This window comes from Panthera tigris, chromosome A1, assembly GCF_018350195.1.
Source record: "Panthera tigris isolate Pti1 chromosome A1, P.tigris_Pti1_mat1.1, whole genome shotgun sequence".
NCBI lineage: Eukaryota > Metazoa > Chordata > Mammalia > Carnivora > Felidae > Panthera > Panthera tigris.
The window spans coordinates 5786412-5805572 of record NC_056660.1 but is presented as its reverse complement, the minus strand read 5'-3'; the positions used below and the strand labels follow the sequence as shown (position 1 = coordinate 5805572).

The window sequence follows — 19161 nt, the reverse complement described above, 5'->3', positions numbered from 1 at the left end:
AGAAGAATTAAAATCTACCTCAAACTCTTCCAAAAAATTATAGAGAAACAAACACAAACTCATTTTATGAGTCTGGCATTACTATAAAACCAAAGCTACATTACAAGACACTAGAAAACACTACAAGAAAGCTACTAACCTATATCCCTGATTAATACAGGTGCAAAAATCCTTGGCAAAATACTAGCAAACTTGAATTCAGCAGCACATTAAAAAAGGAATAGAAACCATATCCTGGAATGCAAAGATGGTTCAATATATGAAAATCAGTCAACAAAGGAAAAAAAAAAGCACATCATCTCGATGCAGAAAATGCATTTGATGAAATTCAACACTCTTACATGATAAAAGCATTCAACAGGCTAGAAAGAAAAAAAATTCCTCAACATAATAAAGGATTTTCATATATGAAAATCCCATAGCTGGTATCATGCTCAGTGGCGAAAGACTAAAAGTCTTTCCTCTAAGATCAGGAACAAGGCAAGGATGCCTGCTCTCACCACTTCTATTCAACACAGTACTGGAAGTCCCAGTAAGAGCACTGGGGCAAAAGAAAAAAAAAAAGAAGAAGAAAGGAAGGAAGAAAGAAAAACATCCAAATCAGAAAGGAATAGGTAAAAGTATCTCTGTTTACAGAGGACAAGATCTTATATGTGGAAAATCCTAAAGATGTCAGAAAATAATGATCAGAGCTAATAAATTCAATAATGCAACAGGATACAAACCAACATACAAAAATGTTGTATTTATATACACTAATAACAAACTATCAAAAAGGGAAATTAAGAAAACCAAGGCGGAAAAACACTTGTACACCAGAAACTACAAAATATTGCTGAAATAATTTGAAGATACAAATAAATGGAAAGACATCCCATGGTTATAGATTGTAAAAGTTTATATTGTTAAGATGACAGTATTACCCCAAATGATCTGCAGATTTGTATGCAATCTCTACAAAAATCACATGTTTTGGAGAAATAGAAAAATGCATCCTAAAATTCATACAGAGTCTTAAAGCATCTTGAATAGCCAAAACAATCTTGAAAAATAACTGAGAAGTCTCATACTCCCTAATTTCAGAACATATACAAAGTTACAGTATTTAAAATGTGTTTTACTGGCATAAAAACAGGTATATAGACCAATGGAATAAAATAAAGAACCCAGAAATAAATCCTAGTGTATATGGCCAAATGATCTTCGAAAACACCAAGATTACATAATGGCGAAAGGATAGTCCCTTTAGCAAATGCTGGTGGGAAAGCTGGATATCCATATGCAAATGAAATAAATAATCAAACACACCATTTACAAAAGTTAACAAAATTGATTAAGGACCTAAAAATAATACCTAAAACTATAAAGCTCTTATAAGAAAATAAAATGGAAAATCTTCATGACACTGCGTTTGACAATAATTTTCTTGGACATGATATGAAAGCACATGCAACAGAAGCAAATACAGACAAGTGGTTCTACATCAAATGTTAAAACCTCTGTGTTGATTGTGACAGTCAACACAGTAAAAATACCTACAGGATATGAGAAAAATACTGGCAAATTACATATCTCATAAGCTAATATCTAGAATAGTGAGCTCCTACAACTCAACCACAAAAAATCAATCTGATATAAAGTTGGGTAAAGAACTTGAACAGACATTTCTACAGAGATAGTATATAAATGGCCAACAAGCATGTGAGAAAATGTTCAACACCACTAATCATTGGAGAAATGTAAATCCAAACCATAATCAAGTATTACATCAATTAGGATGGCTACTATTAAAAAATAAAACAAAACCCCCAGAGAATAACAAATGTCGGTGAGGATGTGGAGAAAGTGAACCCTTGTGAACTGCAGGTATGAATAAAAATTGGTGCAACCACTATGGAAAATAGTATGATGATTCCTCAAAACATTAAAAATAGAATTACATGATTCAGCCATTCCACTTCTGAGTATGTATCTAAAATACTGAAAGCAAGAATCTTTTTTTTTTAATTTTTTTTAACATTTATTTATTATTGAGAGAGAGAGAGAAGAGAGCAGGGGAGGGGCAGAGAGAGGAGGAGCCACAGAATCCAAAGCAGGCTCCAGGCTCTGAGCCGTCAGCACAGAACCCGATGCGGGGCTTGAACTCACAAACCGCGAGATCATGACCTGAGTCGAAGTCGGACACTTAACCGACTGAGCCAACCAGGTGCCCCTGAAAGCAAGAATCTTGAAGAGATATTTACACACCATGTTTAATGCACCATTATTTACAATACCCAAGCAGAAGCAACCCAAACGTCCAGTGACAGATGAAGAGATAACCAAAATGTGATATATAAATACAATGGAATATTATTCAGCCTTAAAAGGAAAGTAAATTCTGACACATACTATAATATAGATGAACCTTGAGGACATTGGCTAACTATGAGTCACACACAAAGAGCCAAACAGTGTATGATTCCACTTACATGGGGTATCTAAAATAGTCAAATTCAGAGAGACAAAGGAGAGTGTTGGTGACCAGTGGCTGAGAGTTGAGGGATATGGGGAATTGTTCTGGGGTACAGAGTTTCAGTTTTGCAAGATGAAAAAGTTCTGGAGATTGGTTGCACAACGATGTGAATATACTTAACGTTACTGCACTGTACACTTAAAATTGGTCATAGTTCTTACCACAATTAAAATAAGTTGGACATACTCATGTAGATACATACTATGTGTTTCTGGGTTCTCTACTCTAACTCCTTGATTTCTGTGTCCGTTCCTCTGCCAACATCACACCGTCTTGAATTCTGTAGCACTACCATGAGCCTTAACATCAGGTAGAGTGAGTCTTTTCACCATATATTTTTAAAATTGTCTTAGTTATTCCCAGTCCTTTGCCTTAAATTTTTCTACTCGAGTATAAATAATATACATTGTTATATTAGTTTGAGATGTACAACATAGTGGCTCAACCATTCCGTCCGTCACTCAGTGCTCATCACGAGAAGTATAGTCTTAATCGCCTTCACCTATTCACCCATCCTCTCATTCACCTTCCCTCTGGCAAGTCCCAGTCTGTTTTCTATATTTGAGGGTCTGGGTTTTTTTGTTGGTTGGTTGGTTGGTTGCTTTTGTTTCTTAAATTCCACACAGGGGTGAAATCATATAGTATTTGTCTTCCTCTGACTTATTTCACTTAGCATTATACAATCCAGGTCCATCCATGTTATTGCAAATGGTGGGATCTCACACTATTTCATGGTTAATATTCCATTGTATATATACCACCTCTCCTTTATCCATTCATCTACTGGTGAATAGTTGGGCTGCTTCCACATTTTTGCCATCGTAAATAATGCTGCAGTAAACACAGAGGGGCAGAGATCTTTTCACTGAAACAATGCATTATTGGACAATCAGATCTAAGCATTTCATTGAAATTGTTATTGTTCTTTCTCTATCAAAAAATAAAGAATGAAATAAAAATTCTAAAATAAATGTACTGCCTTTCTGTTAAGCTCACTCAAGCTTGATTTTATTTACATTCTGGCAAAATTCCATTTGATGACATGGGAAAAAAAGAATGATAAAGCATAGTATTTTAAGTACTTCAGTGAATGGAAACATTTAGGTCAGTATTGATACAAAACTTCATGAACTTTCTTCTCTTTCAGCTTTGGTTCGCCTTTGTTAATGGATTTTCTGGGCAGATTATATTTGAACGCTGGTGCATCGGCTTGTACAATGTGGTAAGCATTCCCTGTCTCTATCTGATAGCATGCGAAACTTCAGTGACATTCCTTTACTGTTTACGTCTGGGAAGTGTATCTAAGTCAATCATCTGTATACATAGCGGGCAGCACAAATACATCTTTAGAGCCTTTGTTGCTGCGACACATCCCGCAGAAGCCCAAGCTCTCCACACATGGTTTCAATCATAGCAGATCATTCTATAGCAACTGCATTAAATTTGTACCAATGTATTTTGATAATACATCCAAAATCTCCTTACTGAATGCTTGCACAATGTTTTCAGGCTTTTAAGCCAAGTAATTATTATTGAACTCTACCTCAACCAATTCCATTTAATACATATAATTAATATTTATCTATCTTTGTATATGTGGGTGTGTGTTCATAGTGTAACTCCATGGCCTTTTAAACCTGGAAGAAAATTTGTCCTTTTGTAAATATATCATCCTGTGTTTGTGTGAAATGATGAATTTGATATCGAGTCCTATGTTAAGAATAAATGTAATAAATAAATGGAATTTTCTACAACTAAGCAATCCCATACCATTACTTAACTCATTTTAAATTCAAACACTGGGAATAAACAATATGGTTAAGTTCATCTTAAAATTTTTGGTTTATTTTTCTTGTATTATTAATTCTACTTTAAAGATTAGCAGTTAGGGAAACCTAGCGTAAAAAATAGGCTCCCGTTGAGCATGACTTTTGTTCTGTACTGCACTGTCATAGTCATGTTACCATCTGGATGCTGTGTGCCTTAATCCCTAAAATTCTGTCTTCTAGGAGCTTAAACTCTGAAACAGCACAGACACAAGTACCCGGCCAGAAGTCATTAAGTGTCCGATAATACAAAGATGTCTAGTGCTGGGAACAGTTACAAGTCAACTCCAGGCGCTTCTGGCTAGTGCACTACACCCATGAACCTGAGGTCATACACATAGTTGCGCTACCAGGCTCTTGGTCACAGACGACAACACTCGATGCGTTGTTTCTTTGTTTATTGTTTTTGAAGTGTCGTTACATACTGCGGTAGGGAGTGGCACAGTCTCTCCTCTCTGTCAGATAATTCACTATGGGGGTGTCTGGTGGGCTCAGTTGGTCAAGTGTCTGACTCCTGATTTTGTCTCAGGTCGTAATCTCACAGTCATGAGATTAAGCCCCACATTGGGCTCTGTGCGGACAGCAAGGAGCCTGCTTGGGACTCTCGCTCTCCTTCTCTCAAAACAAACAAACAAACAAAAAAACCAAACATTTTTTAAAATTAAAAAGAAGAACATTCATATGAATGCATGGCCACAGATATTAGTCAATAGAGTCTTATTTTTTTCTTTAATGAACAAAAGCACAGAAACTTTTTTTTTTTTATAAACAGTAAAATGAGGGCTATGGTGGGAAACTTAAAATTATAGACATTTTAGGACAATATATGATGACTTATTAATAGCCATTGACTTACTAAATCTTATCTCATTATAAATATATTTTGCAGATGGGGAAAAAAGAGGAGGCCTAGACATTTTTCATAGTTACTGGCAATAAGAGAGAGCTGAATTTAAATCGGTTGTCATACTATTTCTGGAGGTCATGTATTATTTCTGCTTCTTCCGCGCATGACTAACTGCTATAGGAAACCTCCTGCCAGAAATAACCTATCAGACAAAGTATATAAAATAATGATTTTCAAACATTAAACGACAGGCTGCTCATGACTGTGATCCTTGAGAGAAGGCCTCTTCCAGGCCACAATGCAGGAAGATGGACCCAAAAGAAAGCCCAGGTGTCTAAGCGAGTTGAAGACACAGAGGTTGGAGTGCAGGACCCAGGCAGCTAGAATGTCAGAGGGAACTATACTGAGAGAGAGAGACAGCGTGACGCCGGAGATCCGTAGCTGGCCCCTGCGAACTAGTGCTTCTGCTCTGTGTCTGCATGAGAAAAGTCTACCCGCAGCTAGGGAAAGAACCACTGTAAAGTGGGAGGCTGTCGCCAAAAAAGAAAGTAATCTTTGAAGTAACAATGATCGAAAATGTCAAATCTGATGAAAGCTCACAAATCTAAGAACCTCAACAAATTCCAAGAAGAAGAAACCTAAAGAGAAACACACAAATGTTCTTTATAACCAAATTGCTGAAAATCAGTGGCCAAGAGAATAATCTTTAAATCAACCACATAAACCAATACTGTGTACAGAACACAAACGTGCGAATAAAAGCAGATTTCTCGTTGAAAACCATGCAGGGCAGAAGACAATGGAATATCTTTAAAGATCTGAAAGAAGGAAAACAAATCCATCGGTAAAAATGTCTTTTGAAAATGAACCAAGAAAATAGAAAACTCCTCACCAGAAGACCTGTAATACCTGAAATGTGAAAGAAAGCTCTTCAAACAAAAGGAACAGTACATCAGGATGAAATCTGGATCTGTCCAAAGAGGAACAGAAATGTTAATTATGTGGGAATTTATAAGACACTTTCCCTCTTCCCCTCATTTTCAATCATGATGCCAGATAACTGTTTAAAACAAAATTAATAATGTATTCTGGGAACTGTCATTAATTTAGAATTAAAACGTATGATAAAGATAGCACAAAGAATGTGAGGAGGGATTTGGGAGTGTATTATTTGAATTTTGTGATACACTGCATATGTATACTGTAAATTTTAAAGAACTAAAACCCCCAAAAGTTATGGCTAATGAACCAATAATAGAGATAGAATAAAATCTTAATATTCAATTACTTCAAAAGAAGTCAGGATATAAGGTAAAACGGAAGACTGCACCAAACAGAAGAAAACAGGACCATGGTAGATTTCAATTGAACCACATTTATAATTACACTGTAATTATCCCAATAATTAGAAATCCTAAGAATCCTAACTATGTAACAATCTAATAACACAGCTTATTAGAAACTAAGGAGAAATGAAGCAGATCTTGATATAATTAAGTGGCAAGTTAAGTAAATGGACTCTTGCCTTCAGAGGCTTAAACTCTCCCGAATGAGCAGGGTCGGGTGCCCGAGCCAGCCGACCGCCTCCATGAGCCCCGGGACATCAGTCTACACCGGCCCCAGTCACCCCACCAAGGTGACAGAGGCACCAAGCACCATGAGACGCACGAGGCCCACAGGACTTCCCGGGCACCCCCCGTGCAGTGTCCTTAGGACCCTCTGGCCTGCATCCTGCCTCAGCTCCAGCGGCTCTGCCACGGTGTCCACTCTGCAGAGAGCCCTGGGATCCTTTTGCCCACGCCCACCTCAGCGCCAGCCACCCCACGGGGCACCCCTTCCCGTGAGCGCTTTGAGACACCCAGATTGCACTCACCTCACCTGCAGCGGTCCCGCCAGGGTTCCTTCTGCGTGGAGAGCCCTGGGCCCCAGGCCGGCACACACTACAGCTTCAGTCATCCCGCCAGGGGCCCCTCCGTGTGAAGAGTCCTGGGACTACCCCAGCCCAAGCCCACTAAAGCTTTCGCTGTCTCGCCACGGTACCCTCGGCGCGGAAAGCCTCAGGTCCTGCCTTGCACTCACCTCAGCTTCAGCTGTCCTGCCAGGACACCCTCTGTGCCAAGAGCCCAGGATCACTCCAACCCAATCCCATTTCAGCTTCATCTATTTTATCAGGGCAGCCCCAGCGTGGAGTCATGCGGGACTCCATCCCGTGCCAGCCACAGCTCCTGCCAGCCAAAGTCACCAGGCACACACAATCTACACAGGGGACAGCCATACACAAGACCATCCCTTCAGGCTTAGGAGGATAGCTATTCCACCTAATTGACAAAGACAAACACAGAAAGTCAAGTAAAATACAGAAGCAGAGGACTACGCTCCAAATGAAATAACAAGACAAAAACCTCAGAGAAAGAACTAAACGAAAGGGAGATAACCAATAAAGGATTCAAAGTAGGGGCACCTGGGTGGCTCAGTCAGTTAAGCATCTGACTCTTGATTTCAGCTCAGGTCATGATCTCATGGTTTGGGAGTTCAAGCCCCACATTGAGCTCTGTGCTGACAGCGCAGAGTCTGCTTGGAACTCTCTCTCTCTCCCTGCCCCTTCCCACTCACAGTCAGTCAGTCTCTCTCTCTCTCTCTCTCTCTCTCTCTCAGAATTTAAAAAAAAAGGTTCAAAGTTATGGTCAAATACATGCCCACCAGATTGGAGAGAAGAGTGGTTGAACTCAGTGAGAACATTAACAAAGAGATAGAAAACATAAAAAAGAACCAATCAGGTTCTTCGTAATACAGTAACTGAAAGAATACAATAACTGAAAAATACACCAGAGGGAATCACCAACAGATTGGAGGAACAGAATAACAGACCAGTGACCTGGAAGGCAGGGTAATGGAAAGCACCCGAACAGCAAAAAGACAAAAGAGTTTCTAAAAATGAGGATAGGTTCAGGGATCTTTTGGACAATATCAAGTGAAAAAGCATTCACATTATAGGGGTCCCAGAAGGAGAAGAGAGAAAAGGGCAGAAAACTTATGGGAAGAAATAAGAGGCAAAAAATCCCCTGACTTGGGAAAGGAAATAGACATCTAGGTTCAGGAAGCAGAGAGAGTTCCAGTGAAACCAGGGAGGTCTACGACATGACACTAATAATTAAAATGTTGAAGATTAAAGACATAGAGTTTTTTTTTTAATTTTTTAATGTTTATTTTTGAGAGAGAGAGACAGACAGACTGCAAGCAGGGGAGAGGCAGAGAGGGAGACACAGAATCTGAGGCAGGCTCTAGGCTCTGAGCTGTCAGCACACAGCCGGACGTGGGGCTCAAACTCACAAACCGTGAGATCAGGACCTGAGCCAAAGTCAGATACTTAACCGTCTGAACCACCCAGGTGCCCGAAGACACAGAGTTTTAAAAGCAGTAAGAGAAGAGCAACTAGTTTGTACAAGGGAAATCCCATAAGTCTAACAGCTGATTTTTCAGGAGAAATTGCATGGAACACAAAGTGACATGAGAAACTCAAAGTGCTGAAAGGAAAAAACCTACAATCGAATGGAAAAGAAAACGCCATAATTAGAAGATTAGAAAAGAAAATATTTCGTGGGTAAAAGCAAACATTCAGTAAAGGTAGTAGAACAATCACTTCTAAATCTTGTATTGAGGTTAAAGACCAAAGAAATACAACCAATTATATCTAAAAAGAGGACTCCCAAAAAAATGCAAAATATAACATACACATCAAATGTGGAGGGGGGAGAAAAAACGAAATTCCTTTACAATGTGTTCAAATGTAAGTAACCATCATTTTAATACAGATTCCTATATACTTAGGGAAGTTATATACAAACCTCATGGTAACCACAAACCAAAAACCTATGATACATACACACGAAATAAAGAGAAATAAAATCAAATATAATGCTAAAGAAAGACATCAATCACAAGAAAACAGAACAAGGGAAGTAGAAAGGAACAGAGAACTACAAAAAAAAAAATCAGAAAACAATGAGCAAAATGGCAATATGTACATACCTATCAATAATTACTTTAAATGTAAATGGTCTAAATGCTCCATTAAGAAAAGATAAATACCATATGATTTCACTCCTATGTGGAATTTAAGGAACAAAACAGACGAACATAGGGAAACGGAAGGAAAAATAAGATTAAAAACAGAGAGGGAGACAAACCATGAGACTCTTAAATACAGAGAACAAACTGAGGGCCGCTGGAGTGGTGTTGGGTAGGGAGATGGGCTAAATGAGTGAGGGGCATTAAGGAGAGCACTTGTTGGGATGAGCACTGGGTGTTATATGTAAATGATGAATCACTAAATTCTACCCTGAAACCATTATAATAATGTTAACTAACTTGGACTTAAACAAAATTTAATTTTTTTTAACTTTTATTTATTTTTGAGAGAGAGAGAGAGAGACAGAGCATGAATAAGGGAGGAGCAAAAAGAGAGGGAAACACAGAATCCAAAGCAGGCTCCAGGCTCTGTGCTGTCAGCACAGAACCCAGTGTGGGGCTTGAACCCACGAACGTGAGATCATGACCTGAGCCAAAGTTGAACACTTAACGACTGAGCCACCCAGGCGCCCCTGGATTTAAGTAAAATCTAAAAACAGACATCGGGAGATTCAAGGGAAGATGGTGGCATAGGAGGCCACTGAGCTCACCTCCTTCTGATCGCTTAGATTCCGCCCACATCTGCCTAAATGACCCAGAAAACCGCCGGAAGACTAGCAGAACGGACTCTCTGGAGCCAAGCATAGACCAGAGGCCCACGGAAGAGGGCAGGAAGGGCGGAGAGGCGGTGCGCGCTCCACGGACTGGCGGGAGGGAGCCGGGGCGGTGGAGGGGCGGCCAGCCCACCCGGCAAGGCAGAGCCCCCGAGTCTGGCTTGCAAAAGCAGAGGGGCCAAAGGGAGTGTGTTCCGACAGCCAGCGGGGCTTAACATCCGGAATGGTAAAAGTGAACAGCTCTGCTCTCGGAGAGTGGGGAGGGTGAGAGGACACCAGGAGGGAGAGTTGTTGAGCCCCGGATGACAGAGCTCAGCTCGGTGGGGAACAAAGGCACTGGGAAACGCCATCTCCCTCGCCCATCCCCCAGCCAGAATCCCAAAGGGAACCGGTTCCCGACACCGAACTTGCTTGCGCCGCGCAAACTCCCAATGCTGTGCTTCTGTGGATCCATCCCTCCCACCGGCCTGCCTCCCTCCCGGTGCTGCAGGGCCCCTCCCACAGGGGACCACCCACGGCGAAGCGAGCTGAGCCTGCCCCTCCCGCCCCTGTGCACCTTGAGGATCCACCCTGGCTAATCTGCCCTCGGCCAGATCCCATCGAAGCAGCACCACAAGCCTGGCAGCGTGCAAGCAGCCCAGGCAGGGGCCACACCACTCCACAGTGAGTCCTGCCCCTGGGAGAGGGGAAGAGAAGGTACACACCAGTCTGACTGTGGCCCCCTAGTGGTGGGCTAGGGGCGGACATCAGGTGTGACTGCGGCCCCGCCCACCAACACAAGTTACTCCAGACAGCACAGGGGAAGTGCCCTGCAGTTCCACGCCACCCCAGGGACTGTCCAAAATGACAAAACAGAAGAACTCTCCTCAAAAGAAACTCCAGGAAGTAGCGACAGCTAGCGAATTGCTCAAAAACTAAGCAATATAACATAACAAGAATTTAGAATAATAGTTGTAAAATTAATTGCTGGACTTGAAAAAAGCATAGAGGACACCAGAGAATCTATTGCTACAGAGATCAAGGGACTAAGAAATAGTCATGAGGAGCTAAAAAATGCTATAAATGAGGTGCAAAATAAAATGGAGGCGGCCATAGCACGGATTGAAGAGGCAGAGGAGAGAATAGGTGAATTAGAAGATAAAATTATGGAAAAAGAGGAAGCTGAGAAAAAGATAAAAAAAATCCAGGAGTATGAGGGGAGAATTAGAGACCTAAATGATGCAATCAAATGGAATAATATCTGTATAATAGGAATTCCAGAAGAGTAAGAGAGAGAGAAAGGGGCTGAAGGTGTACTTGAACAAATCATAGCTGAGAACTTCCCTGATCTGGGGAAGGACAAAGGCATTGAAATCCAAGAGGCACAGAGAACTCCCTTCAGACGTAACTTGAATCGATCTTCTGCATGACATATCATAGTGAAACTGGCAAAATACAAGGATAAGGAGAAAAATCTGAAAGCAGCTAGGGATAAACATGCTCTAACATATAAAGAGAGACTGATAAGACTAGTGACAGACCTATCTACTGAAACTTGGCAGGCCAGAAAAGAATGGCAGGAAATCTTCAATGGCAGGAAATCAACAGAAAAAATATGCAGCCGAGAATCCTTTATCCAGCAAGTCTGTCATTCACAATAGAAGGAGAGATAAAGGTCTTCCCAAACAAAAACTGAAGGAATTCATCACCACTAAACCAGCCCTACAAGAGATCCTAAGGGGATTCTGTGAGTAAAATGTTGTAAGGACCACAAAGTACCAGAGCCATCACTACAAGCATGAAACCTATAGACATCACAATGACTCTAAACCCATATCTTTCAATAATAACACTGAATGTAAACAGACTAAATGCTCCAACCAAAAGACATAGGGTATCAGAATGGATAAAAAAACAAGACCCATCTATCTGCTGTCCACAAGAGACTCATTTTAGACCTGAGGACACCTTCATATTGAAAGTGAGGGGATGGAGAACTATCATGCTATTGGAAGTCAAAAGAAAGCTGGAGTAGCCATACTTGTATCAGACAAACTAGACTTTAAATTAAAGGCTGTAACAAGAGATGAAGAAGGGCATTATATAATAATTATAGGGTCTATCCATCAGGAAGAGCTAACAATTATAAATGTCTATGCGCCGAATACAGGAGCCCCCATATATATAAAACAATTAATCACAAACATAAGCAACCTTATTGATAAGAATATGGTAACTGCAGGGAACTTTAATACTCCACTTACAACAATGGATAGATCATCTAGACACAGGACCAATAAAGAAACAAGGGCCCTAAATGATACACTGGATCAGATGGACTTGACAGATATATTTAGAACTCTGCATCCCAAAGCAACAGAATACACTTTCTTCGAGTACACATAGAACATTCTCCAAGATAGATCACATACTGGGTCACAAAACAGCCCTTCATAAGTAGACAAGAATTGAGATCATACCATGCATACTTTCAGACCACAATGCTATGAAGCTTGAAATCAACCACAGGAAAAAGTCTTGGAAAACCTCCAAAAGCATGGAGGTTAAAGAATACCCTACTAAAGTATGAATGGGTCAACCATGCAATTAGAGAAGAAATTAAAAAATATATGGAAACAAATGAAAATGAAAATACAACAATCCAAATGCTTTGGGATGCAGTGAAAGCAGTCCAGAGAGGAAAATATATTGCAATCCAGGCCTATCTCAAGAAACAAGAGAAATCCCAAATACAAAATCTAACAGCACATCTAAAGGAAATAGAAGCAGAACAGCAAAGACACCCCAAACCCAGCAGAAGAAGAGAAATAATAAAGATCAGAGCAGAAATAAACAATATAGAATCTAAAAAAACTGTAGAGAAGATCAATGAAACCAAGAGTTGGTTTTTTGAAAAAATAAACAAAATTGATAAACCTCTAGCCAGGCTTCTCAAGAAAAGGGAGATGACCCAAGTAGATAAAATCATGAATGAAAATGGAATTATTACAACCAATCCCTCCGAAATACAAGCAATTATCAGGGAATACTATGAAAAATTATATGCCAACAAACTGGACAACCTGGAAGAAATGGACACATTCCTAAACACCCACACACTTCCAAAACTCAAACAGGAGGAAATAGAAAACTTGAACAGACCCATAAGCAGCAAAGAAAATGAATCAGTTGTCAAAAATCTCCCAACAAATAGGAGTCCAGGACCAGATGGCTTCCTTGGGGAATTCTACCAGACATTTAAAGCAGAGATAATACCTATCCTTCTCAAGCTATTCCAAAAAATAGAAAGAGAAGGAAAACTTCCAGACTCATTCTATGAAGCCAGCATTACTTTGATTCCCAAACCAGACACACACCCAGCAAAAAAAGAGAACTACAGGCCAATATCCCTGATGAATATGGATGCAAAAATTCTCAATAAGATAGTAGCAAATCGAATTCAACAGCATATAAAAAGAATTATTCACCATGATCAAGTGGGATTCATTCCCGGGCTGCAGGGCTGGTTCAACATTCGCAAATCAATCCATGTGATACATCACATTAATAAAAAAAACGAAAAGAACCATATGATCCTGTCAATTGATGCAGAAAAAGCATTTGACAAAATGCAGCATCCTTTCTTAATAAAAGCCCTCAAGACAGTCGGGATAGAAGGAAATACTTAAACATCATAAAAGCCATTTATGAAAAGCCCACAGCTAATATCATCCTCAATGGGGAAAAACTGAGGGCTTTCCCCCTGAGATCAGGAACACGACAGGGATGTCCACTCTCACCGCTGTTGTTTAACATAGTGTTGGAAGTTCTAGCATCAGCAATCAGACAACAAAAGGAAATCAAAGGCATCAAAATTGGCAAAGATGAAGTCAAGCTTTCACTTTTTGCAGATGACATGATATTATACATGGAAAATCCGATAGACTCCGCCAAAAGTCTGCTAGAACTGATACATGAATTCAGCAAAGTTGCAGGATACAAAATCAATGTACAGAAATCAGTTGCATTCTTATACACTAATAATGAAGCAACAGAAAGACAAATAAAGAAACTGATCCCATTCACAACTGCACCAAGAATCATGAAATACCTAGGAATAAACCTAACCAAAGATTTAAAAGATCTGTATGCTGAAAACTATACAAAGCTTATGAGGGAAATTGAAGAAGATACAAAGAAATGGAAAAACATTCCATGCTCATGGATTGGAAGAATAAATATTGTTAAAATGTCAATACTACCCAAAGCAATCTACACATTCAATGCAATCCCAATCAATATTGCACCAGCATTCTTCTCGAAGCTGAAACAAGCAATCCTAAAATTTGTATGGAACCACAAAAGACCCCAAATAGCCAAAGTAATATTGAAGAAGAAGAAGACCAAAGCAGGAGGCATCACAATCCCAGACTTTAGCCTCTACTACAAAGCTGTAATCATCAAGACAGCACGGTATCAGCACAACAACAGACACATAGACCAATGGAATAGAGATTCCAGAACTGGACCCACAAAAGTATGGCCAACTAATCTTTGACAAAGCAGGAACAAATATCCAATGGAAAAAAGACTCTAACAAATGGTGCTGGGAGAATTGGACAGCAACATGCAGAAGGTTGAAACTAGACCACTTTCTTACACCATTCACAAAAATAAACTCAAAATGGATGAAGGACCTGAATGTGAGACAGGAAACCATCAAATCCCTAGAGGAGAAAGCAGGAAAAAAACCTCTCTGACCTCAGCTGCAGCAATTTCTTACTCGACACATCCCCAAAGGCAAGGGAATTAAAAGCAAAAATGAACTACTGGGACCACATGAAGATAAAAAGCTTCTGCATTGCAAAGGAAACAATCAACAAAACTAAAAGGCAACAGATAGAATGGGAAAAGATATTTGCAAATGACATATCGGACAAAGGGCTAGTATCCAAAATCTGTAAAGAACTCACCAAACTCCTCACCTGAAAAACAAATAATCCAGTGAAGAAATGGGCAGAAGACATGAATGGACACTTCTTTAAAGAAGACATCCAGATGGCCAACAGGCACATGAAAAGATGTTCAACATCACTCCTCATCAAGGAAATACAAATCAAAACCACAGTGAGATATCACCTCACACCAGAGTGGCTAAAATGAACAAATCAGGAGACTATAGATGCTGGCGAGGATGTGGAGAAACGGGAACCCTCTTGCACGGTTGGTGGGAATGCAAACTGGTGCAGCCACTCTGGAAAACAGTGTGGACGTTCCTCAAAAAATTAAAAATAGGTCTACCCTATGACCCAGAAATAGCACTGCTAGGAATTTACCCAAGGGATACAGGAGTGCTGATGCATAGGAGCACTTGTACCCCAATGTTTATAGCAGCGCTTTCAACAATAGCCAAATTATGGAAAGAGCCTAAATGTCCATCAACGGATGAATGGATAAAGAAATTGTGGTTTAGATACACAATGGAATACTACGTGGCAATGAGAAAGAATGAAATATGGCCTTTTGTAGCAACGTGGATGGAACTGGAAATTGTTATGCTAAGTGAAATAAGTCATACAGAGAAAGAGAGATACCGTATGTTTTCACTCTTATGCGGATCCTGAGAAACTTAACAGAAGACCATGGGAAAGGGGATGGGGGAAAAAAAAAGAGAGGGAGGGAGCCAAAGCATAAGAGACTCTTAAAAACTGAGAATACACTGAGGGTTGATGGGGGGTAGGAGGGAGGGGAAAGTGGGTGATGGGCATTGAGGGGGGCACCTATTGGGATGAGTACTAGGTTTTATATGGAAACCAATTTGACAATAAATTTCATATTCAAAATAAATAGACAGACAGACAAGGGATAATGGAATTGATAAAAACAAAACAAAGCAAAAGACCCATCTATATGCTGCCTGTAAGAAAGTTCAGACTTAAACACCTACAGACTGAAAGTGAAGAGATGGAAAAACAAACCATGCCAATGGTATGGGGGGAAAAAAGCCATAATACTTATATTAGATTAAATAAACTTTAAAGTTTTTTTTTTTAATGTTTATTTATTTTTGAAAGAGAGAGAGTGACAGAGCGTGAGCAGGGGAGGGGCAGAGAGAGAGGGAGACACAGAATCCGAAGCAGGCTCCAGGCTCTGAGCTGTCAGCACAGAGCCCGACACAGGGCTCGAACTCACGAACCATGAGATCATGACCTGAGCCGAAGTCAGATGCTCAACCGACTGAGCTTCCCAGGTGCCCCAGATTAAATAAACTTTAAAATAAAGACTGTAACAATAGACAGAGAGGGGCATTGCATAATGATAAAGGAATCAATCCAAGAAGAAGATATAACAATTATAAATATCTGTGCACCCAACATTGGAGCACCTAAATACATAAAGCAAATATTAACATACATAAAGTGAGAAACTAACAGCAACACAATAATAGTAGGTACTTTAACACCACATTTACATCAATAGATAGATCATTCAGGCAGAAAATCAATAAGAAACAGGGTCTTTAATGACACATTTGACTAGATAGACTCAACAGATACATACAGAACATTCCATCCAAAAACAACAGAATACACATTCTTTTCAAGCGCACATGGAACATTTTCCTAGGTAGATCATATATTAAACCACAAAACAAGTCTCAATAATTTAGTAAGATTAAAATCATATCAAATATCTTTTCCAACCATAATAGTATGACACTAGAAATCAATTATAAGAAAAAAACTCTTTGGAAAAAGCACAAACCCTAGATTTTAAACAACATGCTACTAAATAACCAATAGGTCAAGAAAGAAATCAAATGGAAAATTAAAAAATACATGGAGGCATGGGATGCCTGGGTGGCTCAGTTGGTTAAGCATCCAACTTGGGCTCAGGTCATGATCTCGCAGTTTGTGATTCCGAGCCCCAACTGGGCTCTGTGCTGACAGCTCGGAGTCTGGAGTCTGCTTCATACTCTGTGTCTCCCTCTCTCTCTGCCCCTCCCCTGCTTGTGCTGTGTCTGTCTCTCTCAAAAGTGAATAAACGTTAAAACATTTTTAAAAAATACACGGAGCAAATGAAAATGAAAACACAATAGTCCAAAATCTTTGGGATGCAGCAAAGAAGTTCTAAAGAGGGAAATTTCTAACCATACACACCTACCTCAAGAAATAAGAAAAATCTCTAATAAACAATCTAAGCTTACATGTCATGGACCCAGAAAAAGAACAAAGTCCAAAGTCAGTAGAAGGAAAGAAATAATAAAGAACAGAAAAAAAAATAAGTGAAACAGAGAATAAACATATATACATACATACATATACATAAAAAAGATCATGGAAACCAAGAGTTAGTTCTTTGAAAAAATAAACAAATTTGATAAACCTTTAGCCAGAATCATCAAGAAAAAAGAGGACTCCAATGAATAAAATCAGAAATTAGAAGTAATAAACACCACAGAAATATAAAGGATTATAAGAGACTATTATGAGAAATTATATGCCAACAAATTGGGCCACGTCCAAGAAATGGATAAATTCCTAGAAATATATAAGTTCTCAAAACTGAATTAAGAACAAATAGAAATTCTGAACACAGTACTAGTAACAAAACTGAATCAGTAATCAAAAATTCCTAACGAATAAGTCTAGGACTAGATGGATTCACAGGTGAACTCTACCAAACATTTAAAGACTCTACCAAACAATTTTCTCCTCCAACCATCCCAACAAGAGGAAGGAAAGCTCCCAAATGCATTCTATGAGCCAGCATTACCTGGATACCAAAAACAGACAAAGACACTGCATAAAAAGAACTCTACAAACCAATACACCTGATAAACATAGATGAAAATATGTAATAAAACATTAGCAAACCATGTCCAACAATGCATTAAAACAGTTATTCACCATGATTGAGTGGGATTAATTCCAGGGATGCAAGGATGTTTCAATATTTGCAAATCAATCAATGTCATACACCATATTAACGAAACGAAGGATAAAATTATATGACCATCTCAATAGATACAGAAAAAAATTTTAGCAAAATTCAACATCATTCATGATAAAAATTCTCAAGTGTGTTTACAGGGAACATACATCAACATAACAAAGGCCACGTAGGACACACCCACACCTGATAGGTCATACTCAATGGTGAAAAACAGCTTTTCCTCTAAGACGAGCAACATGACGATGATGTTCACTCTAACCACTTTTATTCAACATAGTACTGGAAGTCCTAGCCACATAATCAGATAAGAAAAAGAAATAAAAGGCATAAGAGATTGAAAATGGAAAGAAAAGCTGTTACTATTTACAGATGACAACACTATACATAAAAACTCTAAAGAAGCCACCAAAAAAACTTTTAGAGTAAATGAATTCAATAGAGTTGTAGGATACAAAATTAATCTACAGAAATATGTTTTTATACACAAATAATAAAGCAGCAGAAAGAGAAATTAAGGAAATAATCCCATTTACACTGTACCAAAAGGAATAAAATATCTAAGAATAAAGTTAGCTAATGAGATGAAAGAACCATACTCTGAAAACTGTGAGTCACTGATGAAAGAAACTGAAGAGGACACGAAGAAATGGAAAGATATACTATGCTCATAGATTGGAAGAATTCATATCATTAGAATGTCAGACTACCCAAAGCAATCTATGGATTCAAGGCAGTCCCCATCAATACCAATAGCATTTTTCACAGAACTAGTACAAACAATCCTAAAATTTGTATGGACCTACAAGAGACCTCGAACAGCCAAAGCAATATTGAGAAAGAACAGCAAAGCTGGAGGCATAAAAATTCCAGATTTCAAGATATACTAAAAAGCTATAGTAATCAAGACAGTATGGCACCAGCACATACACAGATACGTAGGTCAATGGGACAGGATAGAAAGCCCAGAAATAAATCCACATTTAAACGGCCAATTAATCTATGACAAAGGAGGCAAGAATGAAGAAAGACAGTCTTTTCAAGACAGCTACATGCAAAAGAATGAAACTAGACCACTTTCTTAACACCATACACAAAAACTCAAAGTGGATTAAAGATCTAAAAGTGAGAACTGAAACCATAAAGTTCCTAAAAGAAAGCATAGGCAGTAATTTCTTGGACATCATCCTTAGCAACATATTTAAGGATATATCTCTCCAGGCAAGGGAAACAAAAGAAAAATAAGCTATTGTGACTCTACCAAAATAAAATGTAGAGCAAAAGAAACCATTAATAAAA

At 39.1% G+C, this 19161-nt stretch overlaps 1 protein-coding gene across 10 annotated transcripts in view; it reads left to right on the top strand.

Moving 5' to 3' along the window:
• LOC102958974 (phospholipid-transporting ATPase IB-like) overlaps nucleotides 1-19161 on the top strand; it is a 220089-nt gene that overhangs the window by 131134 nt on the left and 69794 nt on the right. For all 10 annotated transcript variants that reach the window (XR_006217562.1, XM_042985568.1, XM_042985522.1 and 7 more), the window contains one exon: nucleotides 3663-3737. Coding sequence is in view for 9 of the 10 variants with exons in the window: in XM_042985568.1 (XP_042841502.1) it covers nucleotides 3663-3737 (75 nt within the window). In the remaining variant the exon portion in view is untranslated. The remainder of the gene's footprint in view (nucleotides 1-3662; nucleotides 3738-19161) is intronic.